Source organism: Pongo pygmaeus, chromosome 8, assembly GCF_028885625.2.
Source record: "Pongo pygmaeus isolate AG05252 chromosome 8, NHGRI_mPonPyg2-v2.0_pri, whole genome shotgun sequence".
Classification (NCBI taxonomy): domain Eukaryota; kingdom Metazoa; phylum Chordata; class Mammalia; order Primates; family Hominidae; genus Pongo; species Pongo pygmaeus.
In genome coordinates this window covers 111,959,869-111,978,947 of record NC_072381.2, presented here as the reverse complement: position 1 = coordinate 111,978,947, position 19,079 = coordinate 111,959,869, and the positions used below count along the sequence as shown (strand labels likewise).

General features: G+C 42.2%; 1 protein-coding gene across 5 annotated transcripts in view; it reads left to right on the top strand.

Annotated features, from left to right (window-relative positions):
• Nucleotides 1–19,079, top strand: part of SORCS1 (sortilin related VPS10 domain containing receptor 1) — a 589,960-nt gene that overhangs the window by 548,885 nt on the left and 21,996 nt on the right. For all 5 annotated transcript variants that reach the window (XM_054503115.1, XM_054503113.1, XM_054503114.2 and 2 more), the window contains exons 22-24: nt 2,621–2,733; nt 7,345–7,476; nt 17,234–17,333. In XM_054503115.1, coding sequence (XP_054359090.1) covers nt 2,621–2,733; nt 7,345–7,476; nt 17,234–17,333 — 345 coding nt within the window. The remainder of the gene's footprint in view (nt 1–2,620; nt 2,734–7,344; nt 7,477–17,233; nt 17,334–19,079) is intronic.

Sequence of the window (19,079 nt, the reverse complement as noted above, 5' to 3'; positions counted from 1 at the left end):
GGTAAGAGGTACGGAGAAAGTGAGAATGACATAAACTTAAATCTTCGTGCAAGAAGGAAGGACTTAATGGGTGATTCTTTGGCACTGCTGTTTACCACACTATTTAGTTAACGTACATTTCATTGTTCTCTGTCAGGTAATATTCACGTGGGTGACCAGTGACTCATAAAATAGTCAAGCTTTGAACAATACCTCTTTGGAATATATTAACTGCCACGAAAACATACCTTATAATGTCAGAGTCTTCGAAACATGTGTTTGATAACTCCTTAGCATTGTTAGGAAATGTACAAGTGAGCTTTTGTGCTTCCTGAATGTAAATTGGCATCCCCAATGTTGCTTAGACCCTAATGAAACAAAAGGGCATGCTTAACATAAAAAATGTTTATTAAATAAATAAATGCCTAAATTTCAAGAAGGCTACACCATAAGTTAAGCATACATTTATTCAACAAATGTTTATTAATTATAAATGACTCATAGATAGTAACTGAAAACCTACTGTGTGCTAGACACTGTCCCAAGGGCCAGGAACACAGAGCCATCATCCTGATTGAGCTTATATTCCAGTTTGAAGGATATAACAATGAAAACAAAATAATTTAAATAGCTCTGAGTATGAAAAAGAGACAAAGGGTCCAGTGATGAAGGGTGTATGGGATGGTGGAAGGGAGGCTACCTGAGGTTGGGTGGTTGGAAAGGCCTCTCGGGGAGAGACTGAATGATGAGAGGGGAGTTTGCTACAGTCCAGTGAAGTGGAGAGAGCTGGTATGGACAGAGCCAGCAGGATTGAGGAGCACAGGGAAGTACAGGTCCTGGAGCACAGAGAGGGCAGGAGAGCCAGGTAAGACAGGAGAAAGGAAAGAAGGTCCCCACCAGGTTATGTAGGGCCAGGAAGGCTGTGGTAAGAATCTAAATTTTATTCTAAATGCAATGTGGAGGCACTGGCAGGTTTTAGGGGAGCCACGTGAGCTGAGTCTATTATGTGCCAAACACTATGCTAGGTAAGGAGTGTCGAGGCCACAAGAATGGGCTTCACAGACCTCCAACTCCAGAGAGTGTAACTGACCAAGGCCACCAGTGCTGTGCTCTGAAGCTTATCACCAAGCTAGGGCTAGGGCTCCAACTTCCAGGGACTTACCCCTGCCAATGACAGAGTATAGCAGGGATACTAAGGCTGAACCATTCCTGGGATGCAGGGGACTCCTCTGCCAGCGACTTTGGCTCCAAGACTCCAGGACAGGCTTACTGAACCTTCCTCAGACTGCAGAGTAGTCACCCACTCTTTTTTCCTCTCTTTGTCCTATATGCATGCACGGTGGTCGATGTTTCTCCATGACTCCTGTGGCTTCCTGCCCACTTTGTCGCACAGAGAATTCCCCTCATATAATCCTTCCCTGTGTAATCACCATCTTGCTTCCTGGAGAACTAAACTAACTCAGGTGCTACAGAGACAATGAAGAGAATCCCTGAATAACATAAAATTCCATTAAATGAAACGTCCATGCAAACAAACAATAGCAATAGAATGATTACAGTGATAATTATAAATATCTAATCATAATAATTATTCCATAACCCTATAATAATAATAAAAGTGTGTACGAAACAGAGTAGTGCCATAAAAAAGAAAATTAAAATGTGATGGGGGAGGGTAGTGAGCCAGGGAGTGCTTGAACTAGAGCTTGAATATTTTGTGCATGGACAGTGGGGAGAATGGGGCGTTCTAGGCAGAAGAACGGTGTATGCAAAGGCCCAGGGTCGTAAACCTGCCATGCATTCAGGTTGCTCCAGATCATTTACTATCCAGGAGTGCAGAACCTAGAACTAGGAATAATGGGCAAAGGCTGCAAAGATAGGCATGGAACAAAGTTAGGAGTTTGGTTTAGAAAATAAGGGGCTACTGGCTCTTAGAGCCTGCTGGCAACCTTTGGTATGCAAATGCTGGCCATTAGAAACTGGGTCCAACCAAACATAGCAATTCCCTGCCCCTTCTTGCCCTTGCCCTCGCCCTCACATGTGGCTGGCAACATGGCTGCCCCCACGTATCCCTACGTGTGTAGAACAACATGGCACCCTGTATTTGCATATTAAAAGACTAGGGTGGGAGGGCCAGTTTTTTCCCTGTCTATATCATGAATGACATGCCTGGTCAAACCAATCCCTGAGCCCTGTGCAAATCAGACACTGCCTTCTCATATAACTGGCTGGTATCTGCCATATGGCGCGGGGCGGGGGCGGCGGGAGGGGGAGAGAAGGGGGAAAGGGGGAGACGGAAAAGGAGAAGGGGGGAAGGGGGGCCAGGGGTAGTCTGGGGGGGGGGTCTCCTCTCTCAGCTTTGGAGCCCCTTCCCTCTGTCTCTATATAGGGGAGCTTGTTCCTTCTTTCTTCTGCCTTCTTTCTTGCCTGTTAAACTCTCCGCTCCTTAAAACAAACAAAAAAAAAAAAAAGAAAAGAAGGGGCTGGTGAGATATTCACAGGGTAGTGACTTGCCTTCTAAAAAGGTCCCTATGGTAAGTGAAGGGGAAGGACCCTCCATTTTGTATAAAATATAAAGTGTAACAAACCTCTTGGCAGGACTATTTGACTTATAGTAATCCATCTACCGTTATATCCCCAGAGGAATTCCGGTCTCTTCGCTTGTCCTTTTCTCCAAACCTGGATGACTACAACCCGGACATCCCTGAGTGGAGGAGGGACATCGGCCGAGTCATCAAAAAATCCCTGGTGGAAGTGAGTGCACACAATTTCTCCTCTTACTTGGGTACCTTTTCTCTCTGTCCTTGAAGAATTTCGTGGAAAGGAGAGCTTTGTACAAAAACAAACAAACAAACAAACCCAGCAGGAAGAATCTGGAGCCCATGGGAAGTTCTGGCCTGATGTCTGCAAAGCTGAGCCCCACACATGCAGACACCTCAAAGGCCCTAAAGGGGATGCAACTATGGAACCATGGGCAAACATGGGGTCCTTGCCCTCTGTGACTCTTATTCTGCTTAGAGAAGGAGGACAAGTATATCCTAAACTCCCTTGTCCACATTTCTGTAGCAGAGTTCACAATTAGGCCATTAGGAAGTATAAAACCAGCTACTGTACATGCCAGTGAAGGAACTCAGCATGTAAGTGTCCTCGGGTGACTACAATTAGTAAGAGTGGTCCCAGGTTCCAACTTCCGCAACTGTGAGCATAACAGTGCAGTGAGCATTCAGTATATGATGGTTAGTCATATTTCTCTTTCCTCATTTTTTAAAGACATTTCTGCACTGTAAAAACCCCAAAAAGGAATTATTATCCACACTTTGGAGATGAGGCAACTGAGGTTTAGAGGGGTTAAGTAACTTGCCTAAACTCTCATATCTAATAGAGGATGAAGCTGCAAAATTGAAATTAAGGGCCTGAGTCCAATGTCTGGGCTTTTGTGTATTTGACAAAGCTTCCTAAGGTTTCTCAGAGAATTAACAAGGTGGTTGTGGTTTATCCTTCCCTGAGCAAATGTCACTGGCAATTAGAGAAGACACCTTCTTTTAGGCACATCTCCCCCTCCTTGTTCTACTTTTTTTTTTTTTTTTTCTTTTATGAGATGTAGTCTCACTCTGTCACCCAGGCTGGAGTGCAGTGGCTCAATCTCGTCTCACTGCTACCTCCGCCTTCCGGGTTCAAGCGATTCTCCCACCTTAGCCTCCCAAGTAGCTGGGATTACAGGCGTTTACCACCACGCCCAGCTATTTTTTTCGTATTTTTAGTAGAGACAGGTTTCACCACGTTGGCCAGGCTGGTCTCGAACTCCTGACCTCAAGTGATCCACTTGCCCCGGCCTCCCAAAGTGTTGGGATTACAGGCGTGAGCCACCACGCCGGCCCCTTATTCTATTTTCATGAGTGAGCAGAAGAGTGGGATAGCCGCTCATGGGGCAACTTGAGCTTGTTGTGCAAACACGGAAAATCAGAAGTGAGTTATCCACTCCCAGGGCATATTCTTAGCTCAGAATGAAAATCAATTTAGGTTTGCTGAACATTCTTTCCTGCTTCCAACACATGGTGCCACAGGACACAAAAAGATGATGAAATAAAGGCATTCAGATAACTCCCGCTCAGAAAACAGATCTTACATCCAGCCTCTTGCAAGGAGCTGGTCTTCCCCGTCTTCATTACCTTTGTTAATATTTAGTTAGCACTTAAAATATTCTAGGTACTCTTTTGAGTGCTTTGCATTATTTTAACACATTTAATCCCCCAAATAAGCTTATGATGTTGAAACTGTGATTATTCCCTTTCTGTAGGTGAAGAAATGAAACTCAGAGATACTAGGTTACTCATCCAAGGTCATGCACTTAAAGATCAGATTCTGGAGTCAAACCATCAAGGTTTGAATCTTGATTTTTGTGGTTTCCTAACCACTCCACTCTAGGGCAATCCTTTTCCTTATTCTAAGGAGAAACAGGGATAGATGGAATACTGGGGTAAAGAAGGGGTATCTTCATGTGCCTCTGGGCAATGCCACCCACCTCTGTCTCTATGGTCTCAGCATCTGTGACATGATTGGTGGTTACACATTATCACCACCAGGAGGCGCGACTACCAGACTACAACCCTAAAAGGAATAGGCCTTTCTGCTCTGAGCCGTCTGTCTCCAGGGTAACAACTGGTTTTTGTCCTCTGCTGTCCAAGACGGATGACTTATGCTCTTTAACGAACCCACTGCCCATCTCTTCTCATCTGCAGCATTCTAGGGACCTGTGTCCCCATAGGTCCTCCATCTGTCCAACTCCTGCAGGTGATGTATCAACCAGGCACTAGCTCAGCAATGTCCAGGCTTCCAGGCTGATTTCTCTTCACACTTATTACCTAGAGATCAGATGCCCTGTACCTCCACCTTTCTACCAGCTGTCCATTAGGCTAGAAATTACTGCTCATCAATATTTCTAGCCTGCTGTGTAGCATAATCAGGAATATGCAAAATAAACAGATTGACTCAATTTCCCTCAGGGCAGGGTTATAGCAGCGGTGGTGGTGGTATTAATACCTTCTAGTTTCCAAGGCTCCCTAGTTACCCAATCCCAAGAGGCAGTTGATGCAGAGCTTGGTTCCTAGCAATTTGCACTGACTTTGAGATCAGTAATTGCACTTGGCCACTTTTTTAAGTCCCGAGGGACCACATTGCCAAGTGTACACTAATAAACCCTATGAGAGGTACAACTGAGAGTCAGTTTATTTGCATTTCTTCCTATTCATTATGAAACAAAATTTGGTATTAAATTGTTTGCCCTTTCTTCATCAAAATGGCTTTTGCTATTGACATTTCACAATGAAATCTTTAATTGAATGTCATTGTAAACATTTTTGTATACAATGAAGATTATTCAGGCACAATCTCTGAGTTTACAGTCTAGTAAGGGCATAAAACAGTATGGGGTTTGCTATAATAGGAGCTGTTGTTTGTCAGTGTCTGGAGAAGGGAGGTACAGAGCACTGGGTCCCAACACAGGCTTCACGGTCAGACCAGGCTTCAAAAGCATCAGCAGTCACTTCCTAGATGGCCTTGAGCCACTGTCTAATCTTCCTACAGCCACCATCTTTCCTGGAGTGGAAATTGAGATGCACCACCCAGATCTCTGTTCAGGGAGACACTTATTGTCTTTTCTGGGAGGGCTATGGGCAGAGTCTTCACCAGCCTGGTTCTAAGTCGTGTCACTTCTTAGGGTGGCTCATGTCTGATGACAGGCTGGTGCAGTTATGTAAAGTCCTGGCCATCTCAGCCCAATTTAAGACAATTCTGAAGGGCCGTTGTGTCTCCCCTTGGGGTCTCATGAAGTTGTCATGGGCCTATATGGCAGCTCAGTTTCTCCCTCGTCCATGTTTGTTTCCTTCCCTTTGCTCCCATAGGTGTTGTTCCCAAGAGCACTTCTTAATAAACATCCTACATACTAAACTCAGGGTCAGCTTCCTGAGGACCCCAGCGTGTGATATGTCCTCACTGTAAAGTGAGGTGTAATCATATTTGCTTCAAAGGGTTGTTGTTGGAGGTTGCCTAAAATAATATTGTAAGTTACTTATAATAGTAACGTTGTTGGAGGTCGCATCAAATAATATAATTCACTTAGCACAATGCACCCAGGAAGTACCTGGGATTGTGCTAAGTAACTTATAACATTCGGTGAGGACCTAATACCTGGAATTTCTTGCTACTTCAAAAAAAAATGCAGCTCAGTGGAGTTCAAAAACAAATAATCACCTAATTGGGAAATAATGAAATAAATAAGCTTTAAGATGACTCATGAAGGGTAAGTAGCAAAGGCAGAGAAAAGACATTCTGGTGGAGATAACATGCACAGAAACGTTTGCAGGAAAAGGCTGAAATATTGAGAAATTGTACATCATCACATTTGGCAAAAGAATAAGAGTTGTGGGTAATTAGCTTGGAAAGGAAGCGTGGGACCATATTGCAGAAGGCCTTGAATATGTCCTTAATCCTGTTAGCAATGGGAATTCTTGCAAGCATTTTGGACAAGGGAACATGATCTGAATTGGACTGCTGGAGAGAGAAGCTGGGATTATAGCTATTGATTCTAGAAGCATCTAGAGAGAGGATTCAGGGGAAACCCTGGGGTATAAGCTCAAGAGAGAGAACAGTGAGCTAGGATAAACAAGAAGTCCTTGAGTGATATCTGTAATTTTAACAGAAGAGTCAGTGTGGCCAAGTGGAGGGCTCAGGGTGCTTCAGGGAACAGGGCTGGTCATCGGGTCTGATGCTGCAGAAAAGTCAACAAGGGCCTCCTGAGGGTTGTGATATGGGGATGTCCTCTTAGGTTAGGTGGTTAGGATGTGATGGGTCTATTTGAAGAGTAACTCCAATGGGCTGACGAAGGAGGAAGCTAGGTTAGAAAGGGCTAAGGCATGAGGGGCAGATGATGAAGTGAAGGTCTTCTCACTGTCATGGTCCCCACCTTGGAGATGCTCTCTAGGAAGAAGAGCTAACATTTGAATCCCCAGGCCCTACCGTAAATGCTTCATGTGTAACTCATTTAATCCTCAAAATCACCCATGAACGAGGCAAGTACTGCAACTGTCCTGTCTTCTATTTAAAGGAATGTAGGCATAGAAAACAAGCAATGAGCTTAAGGTCTCACGGTGTTGAAGCTGGGATTAAATCACAGACAGCCTGACTCCAGAACCTGGACCTATAGCCCAGTGCTGTCTCTACACACCCTCGGCCTGATATGCCCAGGCCTCTGCTTTCAGGCCCCTTCTTGTGTCTTCTGCCTACCCCTGATCCCCCCACCAAATACTTGGTCCCTTCTCAGCTTTCTTCTCTGCAGCACTAATGTGAGCCCCTGTGTCTGTCCCTCAGGCCACAGGGGTTCCAGACCAGCACATCCTGGTGGCGGTGCTCCCCGGCTTACCCACCACTGCTGAACTCTTTGTCCTACCCTATCAGGATCCAGCTGGAGAAAACAAAAGGTCAACTGATGACCTGGAGCAGGTGAGTCCCCTGAAAAAGGAGATGTTTTCAGCTTCTCTCTGCAGTCAAAGCCACACCCACTGCTAGTCTGAGGGGCCTCTGGAGAATTGGGGCTTAAGAGTGAGGGCACCAACCGTTTGTGGAGTCTTCAACTTTCTGAGCCTCCATTTCGGACCCATAAACTGGTGATCCTAACTACAGCTTCGCCGAAAGCACATGCAAGAACATTCATGGTAGGTGTATTAGTCTGTTCTCACACTGCTAATAAAGACATACCCAAGACTGGGTAATTTATAAAGGAGGTTTAATTGACTTACATTTCAGCATGGCTAGGGAGGCCTCAGGAAACTTACAATCATGGTGGAAGGGGAAGCAAACTTGTCCTTCTTCACATGGTGGCAGCAAGGAAAATGTAGAGTGAAGCAGGGAAAACCCCATATAAAACCATCAGATCTTGTGAGAACTCACTATCATGAGAACAACATGGAGGTAACTGCCCCCAGGATTCAGTTACCTCCCATTGGGTCCTTCCCATGACAAGTGGGGATTATGGGAACTACAGTTCGAGATGAGATTTGGGTGGGAGCACAGCCAAACCATATCAGCAGGAAACGGCTAAACTATTTACAGTGTGGAATACTCTGTGGAGTTTACAATGAATTAGATTAATCTATGTATACCGACACAAAAAATTGTCCGTGATATCAAGTGGAAAAAAAAGCAAGTCGCTGAGCAATATCATACTTGTCACAAGAATGCCATGAGAAGCAAATGACATGATATGCATATCTTTTTTAACAGGTTCAACTTTTATACAAATCACTAATCCTTTGATGATCTAATTTGTGTTTGTAATGAGTAACATTAGCTCCAGAGCAACTCTACTGCCCTGTGGGGTTCACCTCCTCCTCATCTCCACTACCTTCTGGAGCATTTGAGTGTGTGTGTGTGTGTGTGTGAGTGTGTGTGTGTATCTGTGTGTGCATTTGTGTGATTCTCTTTCTCTTTTCCCCTTTAGTCTTCTTTTTTCTTCCCTTTCCTCCTTTTAACTTTAAAAGACTCTCCTGTCTCTGTGGTGGGGATTATTATGTTGTTATTATCCTTCTTTGTCCATTCAGTTAAAATGATCAGTCTTGGACTAGTTGCCCTTTTAGAAACCAGATGATTTCGATTTATCAGTTCTTTCAGGTAAATAGATTAAAAATAAGATTCCTCTCGGCCACTAAGTAAATATTGGCTGTTTCCCTTCCAGTACTTGGAGATTTTCTGTTTTCTAAACCCATAATCTAGCCCCATGATCTCTAGTCTTCCAGGATGACTTGAGAACCTTCTATAATAGTCTTATTAAAAACAACCCCAAATTATGGCATGGCCCACCTCCTAGCACACACCCTCTTTTCAGCTGCCCCTTTTTCACTTGGCAGAAGGCTCCCCTGTATAATTTTCTCTGTGTGCAAGTAATGAAGAGCAGAGCTCTCATGGTAAGCCCTGTTGAACCCCATTTCCTAGTGAAGTGGAGTTGAAGGGTGGGCAGCAGGTAACTCCTCAGATTTGCATCTAACCTCACTCCCCACCTCAGCTTCCCATCATACTCTACAAATTATTATCTGCACTGCATTTTGATGGGAGAAAGAACAGATTATTTCTTATCACAACATTTTCAAGAACCTAGAGGGAAAGCAGATCCCTATCCAAAGCCTTTAGATAGGAACATTTGCAGTTGTACCTCCTCTAAATCTTACTGGTTTTTCATGAAATCCGGATTTTAATATTTTCAAGTATGGAAGAGGGTACAGATTTAGAGTCACCTTTTTTTCCTAGTTACCACATCATCTGTGCACTTTTATTTCTTACACTTTCCATGTTTTTTTCTAAAAGTGTTGTATTTTCTACATCATTATTTGAGGGGAAATTTGGAAAGAAGAGGGGTCCATTCTGTGAAACTTCTTATACTTATGTATGGATCTGTCTTGCTTTGACTGTCTGCTTTCTCTAGACTTCTTGTTTCCCTTCATTCTCTGTCTCTTCTGGGTGTTTCATGCAAAGGCATTCTCAGAGAGCTGAGTTTGGCCCTCAAGGCAGACTGTATCAGTCATTGGTGAACCATGTCATCAGAGATCTGAAACTAACTAGCTTGCTTGAAGGCTGTGTGACTTAGAATTGGCACACATGTAGAGGAGTCGTCTGTTTTGTTAGAACACAGGTTTACATAAATATCAACCAGTTTCTAGTTTCACCTCTCATATTTATTATGTCCATTTTACAGACGAGGAAAGTGAGGACAAGAAAAGTTGAATAATTGAGCCAAAGTCCCACTTATCTCATGGGGTATCTGAGAGGATTAAAGAAATGATATAGCAAAGTACTTGGCCTTGAGTAAATGTTCACTGGTGGTATAGAGATAATGGTTACATTCATGTTCATTATATGGTAAGAAGAGATGTGGAAAATGAAAAAAGTAAGTTTAGGACTATTAAATAGACTGATATAGTCAAGGGCATGTATTGGAAGAGAGGATGGTGGGAATAAGGGAAAAAACATTAATGCTGTTACTCAAAATGGAGAAAAACAAGGACAATAAGGAAAGAATGTATCTGACTGGCATGAGCTCATGCGAGTTATGCAGATTTATAGCATGAAAAGAAAGTAAAGTACCAAGCTAGAGACTGTAAATTTGTTTAAGGAAATTGCCAGTGTATCAGCCTATTCCAGGACTCAAAGCAAAGTAGACACAGTGACTTTACAAATGCCAAACAGAGCACATCAGAAATTAGTGTCTTACTTGTGGAGAACATTATTACCCTGATGGAAAAATGCACATGAAATCAACTTATTAAACCAAGGCACATGTCTAGACCCTGTGAGAAAGGGGCATCCCCTGGAGACCCATAGTTTTCAGTCCAGGAGGGGTCCTTTCATTCTCTGCTCTGACTTAATCACTTAACTTCATGGGTAAAAAAAGGGAGTTTTTGAATTCATTTAATTGAGAAGTCCAGAGATACAGTTGAGGTGTAGATGAATTCAGAACCACTCTAAAGTATCACCAAATTACTTCCCTCTCTTCCTCTCTCTCCGTCTGTTTTCCTGGCTACCATATGGGAAGTTGGCCTGAGAATGAAGCCAACACATAGGAAAGCAAGAATGGCCACAGACATCCCCAACTTCTAGTTAGCCAGTTTATCAACCCAATCCAAAGGCAGTACCTCTCACCTGATTGCACCAGCGAGAGCTCCAGGTTCACAGTTTTCACTGGCCTGATCTGTTTAAAGTGGGCATCTCTTAGCGAGTCCCTGCAGTCTTGGGGATAATGTGCTGTCAGTGACAACTGAGATGTTTTATACCCTCCCTGAACCAAATGGACCAAGACTAGACAAGGACATGGATTCCTCAAAGAACAATGTGGGGAAGGGAGAGGGAATGCTGGGAGGCAAACGCAACTGACTTCTGGTGTCATAAATTATACAGAAATTTAAGACAAATGCAAAGCAAACCCAAACAACAGAAATGAACCCCCTCCTTTGAAGGCTGTACTCTAAATCTCAGCTGAAACTTGAGAAGGGCTGTCCTTATCCCCTCATTTCATGCCTTGGCCCCCTTTCTTGTAAAGGTGCAGTGCAGATCCCCCTGCAGTGAAAGAACTGGGATCCTAGACAGAGGTGCCCTAAAGAATGGGAGGGCAGGGCCCCAGCAAAGGACTCTCAGTCCTCCTTCCTTAGCTTCCTCTGAGAGCCTTCCTGGGGAGCAGCGATGCTGGCTTGGATCAAGCTATCTTGTCTGTGAAATAAATTGAAAATTCTTCACAGTGAGAAGTATTTGACCCTGTTATCAGGATGAGGCGGGCTGGGTTAATCAAGTGACCTCTGTCTGGGAGGGTTCCACCAGCCTTTATTTAGGATCTCTGGTGAGTGAGAAAAGGCTCTTATGCCTTGAGCTGGCCTCATCAAGGGTAGCGCGTGCTGTTGTCCTAAGGCCAGCTGCTCAGATATGGAGCAAGCCCTGCCCCTCAAGCATCCCACTTCCTTGCTCTCCTTGGAGTCCTCAGGGGTGAACAAATTTGTTTCTGTCTCTCCTGTAGGGAGGAAAGACCACCATGCTCTATCGTGATTGTTTGTGATGCTGTGCTGGGGAGATAAGGAGCCTAGGTGTGTTGTCTTTCAGGATTCTTAAAGGACATTAGAACATCTAAAAAGAACAAAAAAGATATGGAAAAAATGTCAACCACAAAAATATATATATTTCTTCCTTGGCTGTTTTTATTACTCTACACGGTTGGCAGATGCAGAGCCTGAAACCTAAGGAAGAAAGGAAAGGCAGATCTCAACAGGGAGCAGGGTGACAGCTTTTAAGAAAATAGAAATTTATTATGAAATGGAATTAATAATCTCTATTTTCTGTATATCCACACATTTTGCTTATCAGTCCAGATCTTTTTAACATGGGGAGTCAAATTACAAAAATACTCTAGAGTCTACAAGGAAGGTCACTGAAGTAGGAGAACTATAACCAAAAGTGGAGCAGGTAAGAGGTAGGCCAGAGCCAATGTGTCAGGAGGAGGTAGAGAGAAGCTTAAAGTGGGTGATGGGAAATCCAAAGGAAGCACGTATTTATGACTGATTTGTTTCTTCATGCACTATTATCCAGGAGACCCCTTAGGCACTTTAATCAGGCTAAATTTCTGTGTGTGTGTGTGTGTGTGTGTGTGTGTGTGTGTGTTATGAAGGAATGAAATTGAGCTACTGTTAATTAGAATTTAGTATTTGGCTCCATTGCTTCCCTGTCATTCAATGCAAAGAAATGTATGAATTGGGAGAGATCTTCCTCTGTTTAACATGAGAGGAATATTCCTCAACTGCTACTTGAAGATACTTTAATAGTGTGACAGAATCAAGATTGACCAACTGAGCCAGCTCCCAGGTCATCCCAGGCAACACCCTCTTTAAACATGGCACTAGAATGCTATTATGTTCAGTAAGATTTGCATTCATCCTACCACCTTCAGAATAAATATTAGTATTTTGGCCCAGTGTAGCTTTGCCATTGATAAATTTGTCTAAACCATTTGCATCTGTATTTTTACCTTGTACCACTTATTTGGGTTATGTGTTCTATGAATGTATAAACTACTCTACTGTCCTTAAAACTTTTAGTTTTTCATGTTTCAAGAATTGCCACTTTCCTTCTGATCGTCTGACAGTGTTTTCCCCTCTTGATTTCATTAGAAATTGTTTGGGTGTTGAATGTGTTCTTTGTGTGGTAACCATCACTGTGTGACTAAACATTTCCAGCCCACTGCTTTCAGGGTACATGATAGGGCTGTACCCATGAGTCTCTTCTGCTGGGGCAGAGCCTCAGGACTGTGGGAACAGAAGTGATATGTGCCACTTCCAAGCTAAAGTATTCAAATGCACATTGTAGAATTTTGCTAGCTCCTTTTCCTTCTTGTGCTGTATGTAGTGAATGGAAATGCTTGTGATGGCCGCTCCACCAGCCAGTGTCCCTGTGTGACCACAGCGAGCCCAACACCACTGCATAGCTGCCATGGATACGAGATGTGAGCAAAAAATTGACCTTTCTTGATTAAAGGCCCTGACCACAGCCATATCTAGTTGATTCTGAGTGCTGCATTCAATCTTCCTCGTGTGAAGAAGACAATGAGGAACATTGGTGTTTTCCCTGTCTCAGGTCCCTCCCAAGACATCCTTTTGATGATAGCTTTCCTAAAATTTGAATTGAGCCTCCACTGTCCTTTTAAATGGTACTTTAAATGAAATGTAGGTTGCACTTGAATAATAGGCATATTCCACCAAATAGGCGGATACCAAGAATAATGTGTGGTTTCTATGGTCATGATTGTTTAGCTGATGTGGAATAGAAGATGGACTGTGCTGGAAAGCAGCAGAAGAGGGATGACTGTATACAGGATAAATGAAATTTGTTAAGACAACACGCTTTTCACCAGACAGAAAAAGAAAAAGAAATAAATTCAATTTGCTTTAGCAGGTTCAGTCTCCCTCCTAGAAATCACACAGTATTTCACTTGAGTCTCTATCAGGCAAGTGTTTTTCTTCTCATTTAGGCTGTTGCCATACTTTTCAGTAGAAGGCAGTTTATTCTACTCCTTTCCATAGCTGAAGACTCTCCCAAACATTACCCAATTATGCAGCTGGTGAACAGAAAGTGGCCCCTCTGAGGATGGTGTTAGGAAATCCCCACTCCTGTAACCCATATTGGTCACTGGGCATTGGGGCTGATGTTTTAACTTCGGGTGCTTCACAGATCAATGAGAGAAGGCAGCATAATTAATAAAAGTGCTGTATTTTCTCATCTTACAAACCTATCCTGCCAGACTTCTCTCCAACTCTTTTCTGCTGTCTCTCTCTTTGCCAGCTTATTCAAGGAAAATATTTTTAATGGAGATACCCTAGGATTAGGAGTCAAACAAAGCTAAAGTCCAGTCTCAACTCTTCAAATATTAACCAAATGAACTTTGGTATTTCCTTTAAGCTCCATGTTCCTTTCCATGAAGATGCCAGCACTAACACCTAAGATGTGCTCTGCTAGAAAAGCTAGTAAGAAATAAGCAACTTTACCAAAGGAGTGTTCACAGCATATATAATGTCCTTTAGAATATATGTAACAACTTGTAATCTTTTGAAAAAATACAGCATAAACACTTCTACAAGTGGCGTGGAAAACATTTAAAATATTGTCAAAATCTGTCAACAGTTTCATACTCATTTATTTCAGTAGAAAAGCACATGGTTCTAATTGAGATTATTCTTGTATGCAATGTAAATTTTATTTAGTTTTGTTTTCTTATGCAAATTTTTTCTCACAAAGCATGTGTTCATTGTTGAATGTCCTTTGATGCAAGTTAAATATATGAAACATACTTTCTGTTACCAGATAATTTTAAAATTTAAATTTCCTTCTTAAAATTTTGTAAGCGATACAGATAGAGCCAATGAAACAATGTTATAAACCAAAACAAAACCAAGTAGTTAATTATTTTCACAAGGGTCTCTCCTCCTGGAGATTATAAATTAAAAATATGTTACTTTGATAAACTCCATTTTCTGGTTTAGCTGTTTGTATCTCTCACTTGAAGAGAAAACATTCTCAGTGATAAGAAACAAATATTGCGGCCAGGCACGGTGGCTCACACCTGTAATCCCAGCACTTTGGGAGGCCAAGGCGGGCGGATCACTTGAGGTCAGGAGTTCGAGACCAGCCTGGCCAACATGGCGAAACACTGTCTCTACTAAAAACACAAAACAAACAAAATAGCCCAATGTGGTGGCAGGCGCCTGTAATCCCAGCTACTCAGGAGGCTGAGGCAGGAAAATCACTTGAACCAGGGAGGTGGAGGTTGCAGTGAGCCGAGATCGCACCATTGCACTCCAGCCTGGGCGACAAGAGCAAGACTCCAATTTCATCTCAAAAAAAAAAAAAAAAGAAAAGAAAGAAATATGGCTTCACCTGGTTGAAAGTGGAGAGTCTTTCTCCCACAAATACATGTAGTTCCCTTTAGTCCATGTGATAGATTTGGCAAAACAGGCTAATTCCTTCATTACTTTTGACAAGTCTTTCATATTTGAATAAAAAATATTTTTTCTGCAATTCTGTATCTGTGTGTGTGCATTTCATAGCTAAAACCTTTGTGATAGACCTCTAAAAATTCCACTGTCTGATTCCTATAAAGACTCTGCCAATTAAAAGATAAGAACACAGAGGAAAACCATTGTATGCAATCTGTGTTAGAAATCCACTTCTCCACTTCTCCTGCTCCTTCCCCCTCCCCCTCCCCCTCCCCCTCCTTCTCCTCCTCCCGCTCCTTCTCCTCCTCCTCCTCCTCTTCCCCCTCCTCTTTTTTTTTTTTTTTTTTGCGTCAGAGTTTTACTCTGTCTCCCAGGCTGGAGTGCAGTGGCATGATCTTGGCTCACTGCAACGTCTGCCTCCTGGGTTCAAGTGATTTTCTGGCCTCAGCCTCCTGAGTAACTGGGAGTACAGGTGTGCACCACCATGCCTGGCTAATTTTTTGTAGTTTTAGTAGAGATGGGGTTTCACCATGTTGTCCACGCTGGTCTCAAACTCCTGAACTCAAATGATCCACCTGCCTCAGCCTCCCAAAGTGAGCCACCATGCGCGGCCAGAAATCCACTTCTGTAAACCTGGATCGTTCTGGATGATTCCCAGCACCCAAGAATACAGTATACAGAATAAAGTTGTTTTTGTTTTCAGCATAGTTTTATGACAATCTTGTTTTTCTGCATTGTTCGCTAAATGACAGCATTTGAAAGGCTGGGCTTGCACTGGATCCCAGGTGCTCAACGACTGGGCAGTGATGGTCATCCTCTGTTCCTGTTGTTCAGGAGAGAAGTTTATCTGTGGGGCAGTTCAGTTCTATCACCAATCAGGGGCTTCTGCAGGTGACTCTCTGCTTCCAAACTAAGCCATCAGGCCCTGCTTAACAAATAAAGGGATTAAAGGTGTTATTTTGGCAACTCACTGGAGTAAATAAAACTCAACAAATAGAAAAGGAAAAAAAAATTAAGAATTTAATTAGCAGAATGATGGTCAGAAAGCATCTAATTAGACTTAAATAACATGTTAAGTAAAATATTAAATTGATTATTATAATATTAAAAATAAGGCTAGCAGACCAGATAAAAATAATAGGAGTGGGCCAGGCGCAGTGGCTCACACCTATAATCCTAGCACTTCGGGAGGCTGAGGCAGGCTGATCACAATGTCAAGAGATCAAGACTATCCTGGCCAACATGGTGAAATCCCATCTCTACTACAAATACAAAAATTAGCTGAGTGTGTTGGCTTACGTCTGTAGTCCCAACTACTCAGGAGGCTGAGGCAGGAGAATCGCTTGAACCCGGGAGGCGGAGGTTGCCGTGAGCCGAGATCGTGCCACTGCACTCCAGCCTGCCGACAGAGCGAGACTCCATCTCAAATAATAATAATAATAATAATAATAATAATAATAAAATAAGAGTGTTGTTATCCCCGTAACTTTTCAGAAATTCCTCAAAATTATAAAGGACACATCAAATGGAGCTAGGTTTTCTACTCTAAACAGACGAACCATTTTACCTCATCCATAAAACCTTACTTTACACTATTTCTACCCAAATGAAGTTATTTGCCCCATGCTTGGGGTTAAATATTTCATAGTTCAGAATTCCATGGGTCTGCCCAGTACCTGTGTGTCAGCCTGAGGAACAGTTTAGATTATAAGCATGAAATAAAGGTTAGCCAATTTGTTACTTATGTTATGGCCGTACTTTGTTTCAATTGTATATTTTAGCAGAACTATATTTACCATACAATAAATATTCATAAAGTGTTTTGTGAAAAACACATTGTTTGGGAAATAGAATGGAGGTAAAATGAATATATATGAATCTTATCGGAATGTGTAAATTGTATATACTTCTTTTAAGTCCTTATGCATAACAAATGTTCTCTCAAAAGACGGGGGGTAAGTTTTCTAAGATCATACAGAATAATTTTTAAAGAGTATAATTATTTTCATTCACTAATAGTTTCTCCTGTTTTGTTGCAATTAGCACATAAAGACAGGTCATGCTTAAAAATAATTGTATCTGCATATTCTGGAATTAAATCAAAATCATATAAACCTTATTTATATAATTCATGGGTGTAATATTGTGATGCTTTGGTGAAAATAGTAAATATTTCTAAGCTTATTTGTTTGTAATCAGTATGACACTTTTGGTGGCACTAACTGTGCTTCTTTTTTCAGATATCAGAATTGCTGATCCACAAGCTCAACCAAAACTCAGTACATTTCGAGCTGAAGCCAGGAGTCCGAGTCCTCGTCCATGCTGCTCACTTAACAGCAGGTCAGTGTCCATGTCCCTGGGTTCTGGCTGGTGGCTCTGTCAAAGGGAATCCCAGTCTCTGCTTCCTTCCTCATAAAAAGGCTAGATGGTAACAATGCTAATCAGAAATCCAATCAGTCATCGGATCTTGGAGGTTCCCTTGCTTAATGTTTCTGCCTTAATGGAGAACCAGTTAAACAACAGAAAAAGGTGACACTTACAGCTGGGTTCAATGGCTCACGCCTGTGATCCCACCAGTTTGGGAGACTGGGGTGGGTGGATCGCTTGAGGTCAAGTGTTTGAGATCAGTCTGACCAACATGGAGAAACCCGATCTGTACTAAAAATACAAAAATTAGCCGGGCAGGGTGGTGCATGCCTGTAGTCCCAGCTACTTGAGAGGCTGAGGCAGGAGAATCGCTTGAACCCAGAAGGCAGAGGTTGCAGTGAGCCGAGATCATGCCACCGCACTCCAACTTGGGTGACCCAGTGAGAAGGTAATATTTTATACTTAGTCTCTGGCAAAAACTGTCAGCGAACTGCTTAGATACATCTCACATGAAAGCATGCTTTATTTATCTCATCAGAAATCTTGAAAAAAGCATTAACAAATACATTTGTGGGGGTCTTTCTGCAAAGTCTTATTTTCAACATATTCATATTCATATTCATATTACAAAGAATTTGCTTTCTTTAAGTTTCAGGATAATGTAGCACAGTAGAGATAGCAGGAACTTAGGAGTGGTACAGGGCCATACCCAGGAATTGAACCTGGAATTGGTCATGATCTTACAATTTACTTAATGTCATTGAGCTTCCATCTCTTCAACTGAAAAAGTGGTAGTGAGGATGGGGGATCCTCCTTCTAAGCTTATGGAGAGTTTTCAATGATAACACAAGTAACTTAGAATAGACGATGACACAAGTAGCTTAGAATAGTTTTCAATGATAACAGAAGCACTTAGAAACAGATATTGTTGTGATATATTAATAATAAATTAACAATATTTATTGAGTACTTATTTTTGCAGAGTACCATGCTGGTGCTCCATGGAGTACAAACACCAGTGAAAAGTGGTCTTCGTCTTCACAAAACTTATAACCTGGTTGTGGTGTCGGGAAGTTCGGTGTAGCAATGGCAGTGGTACTGTGGGATGGGAAGAATAGGCAGTGGAGAGTAGTCAATGAGCAAACTGCATAAATGCTTACATAGAGAGAGACTACGTAACATATTTAAGCACTTGGATTTTTTTTTCCAGTCAGATCATTGGTTTCAATCTTGGCTTTGTTACTCACTATGTAATCCTTCTGTATGTCTCAGAGATGGTAATAACATCTCTGCCAGTGGGATTGTGTGAAGATTAAGTTAATTCAGGTAATGCACTTAGGATAGTGTCTGAAACATAGCTTTAATATTTATTTTTACTGTTATTAGCAACTAAAGCTGTATAGGAAATTTAAAGCAGAGATGAGTTATATCCTGTCAAAATGATACAGGATTGTTTCATGGAGTAGGTGGTTTCGAGGAAGAACCTTAAAGGATGGATAGGATTAAATGCAAGAGGTCATTCTAAGCACCAAAGCACCAAGGAAGTAAAGCCTAAAGGGCTTTGGGGATGCTGAATAAATGAGGACAAAAAATAGCTATTACAAGCACCATTCTCTGGTTTCCTGGAGATTTCACGAGGCTCTGCTAGGTCTAGCAGAAGGCCAAGCAGGCTGACCACTGACTTCTCACCCTCTTGGATTTTATCTTTTTTCTTTATTG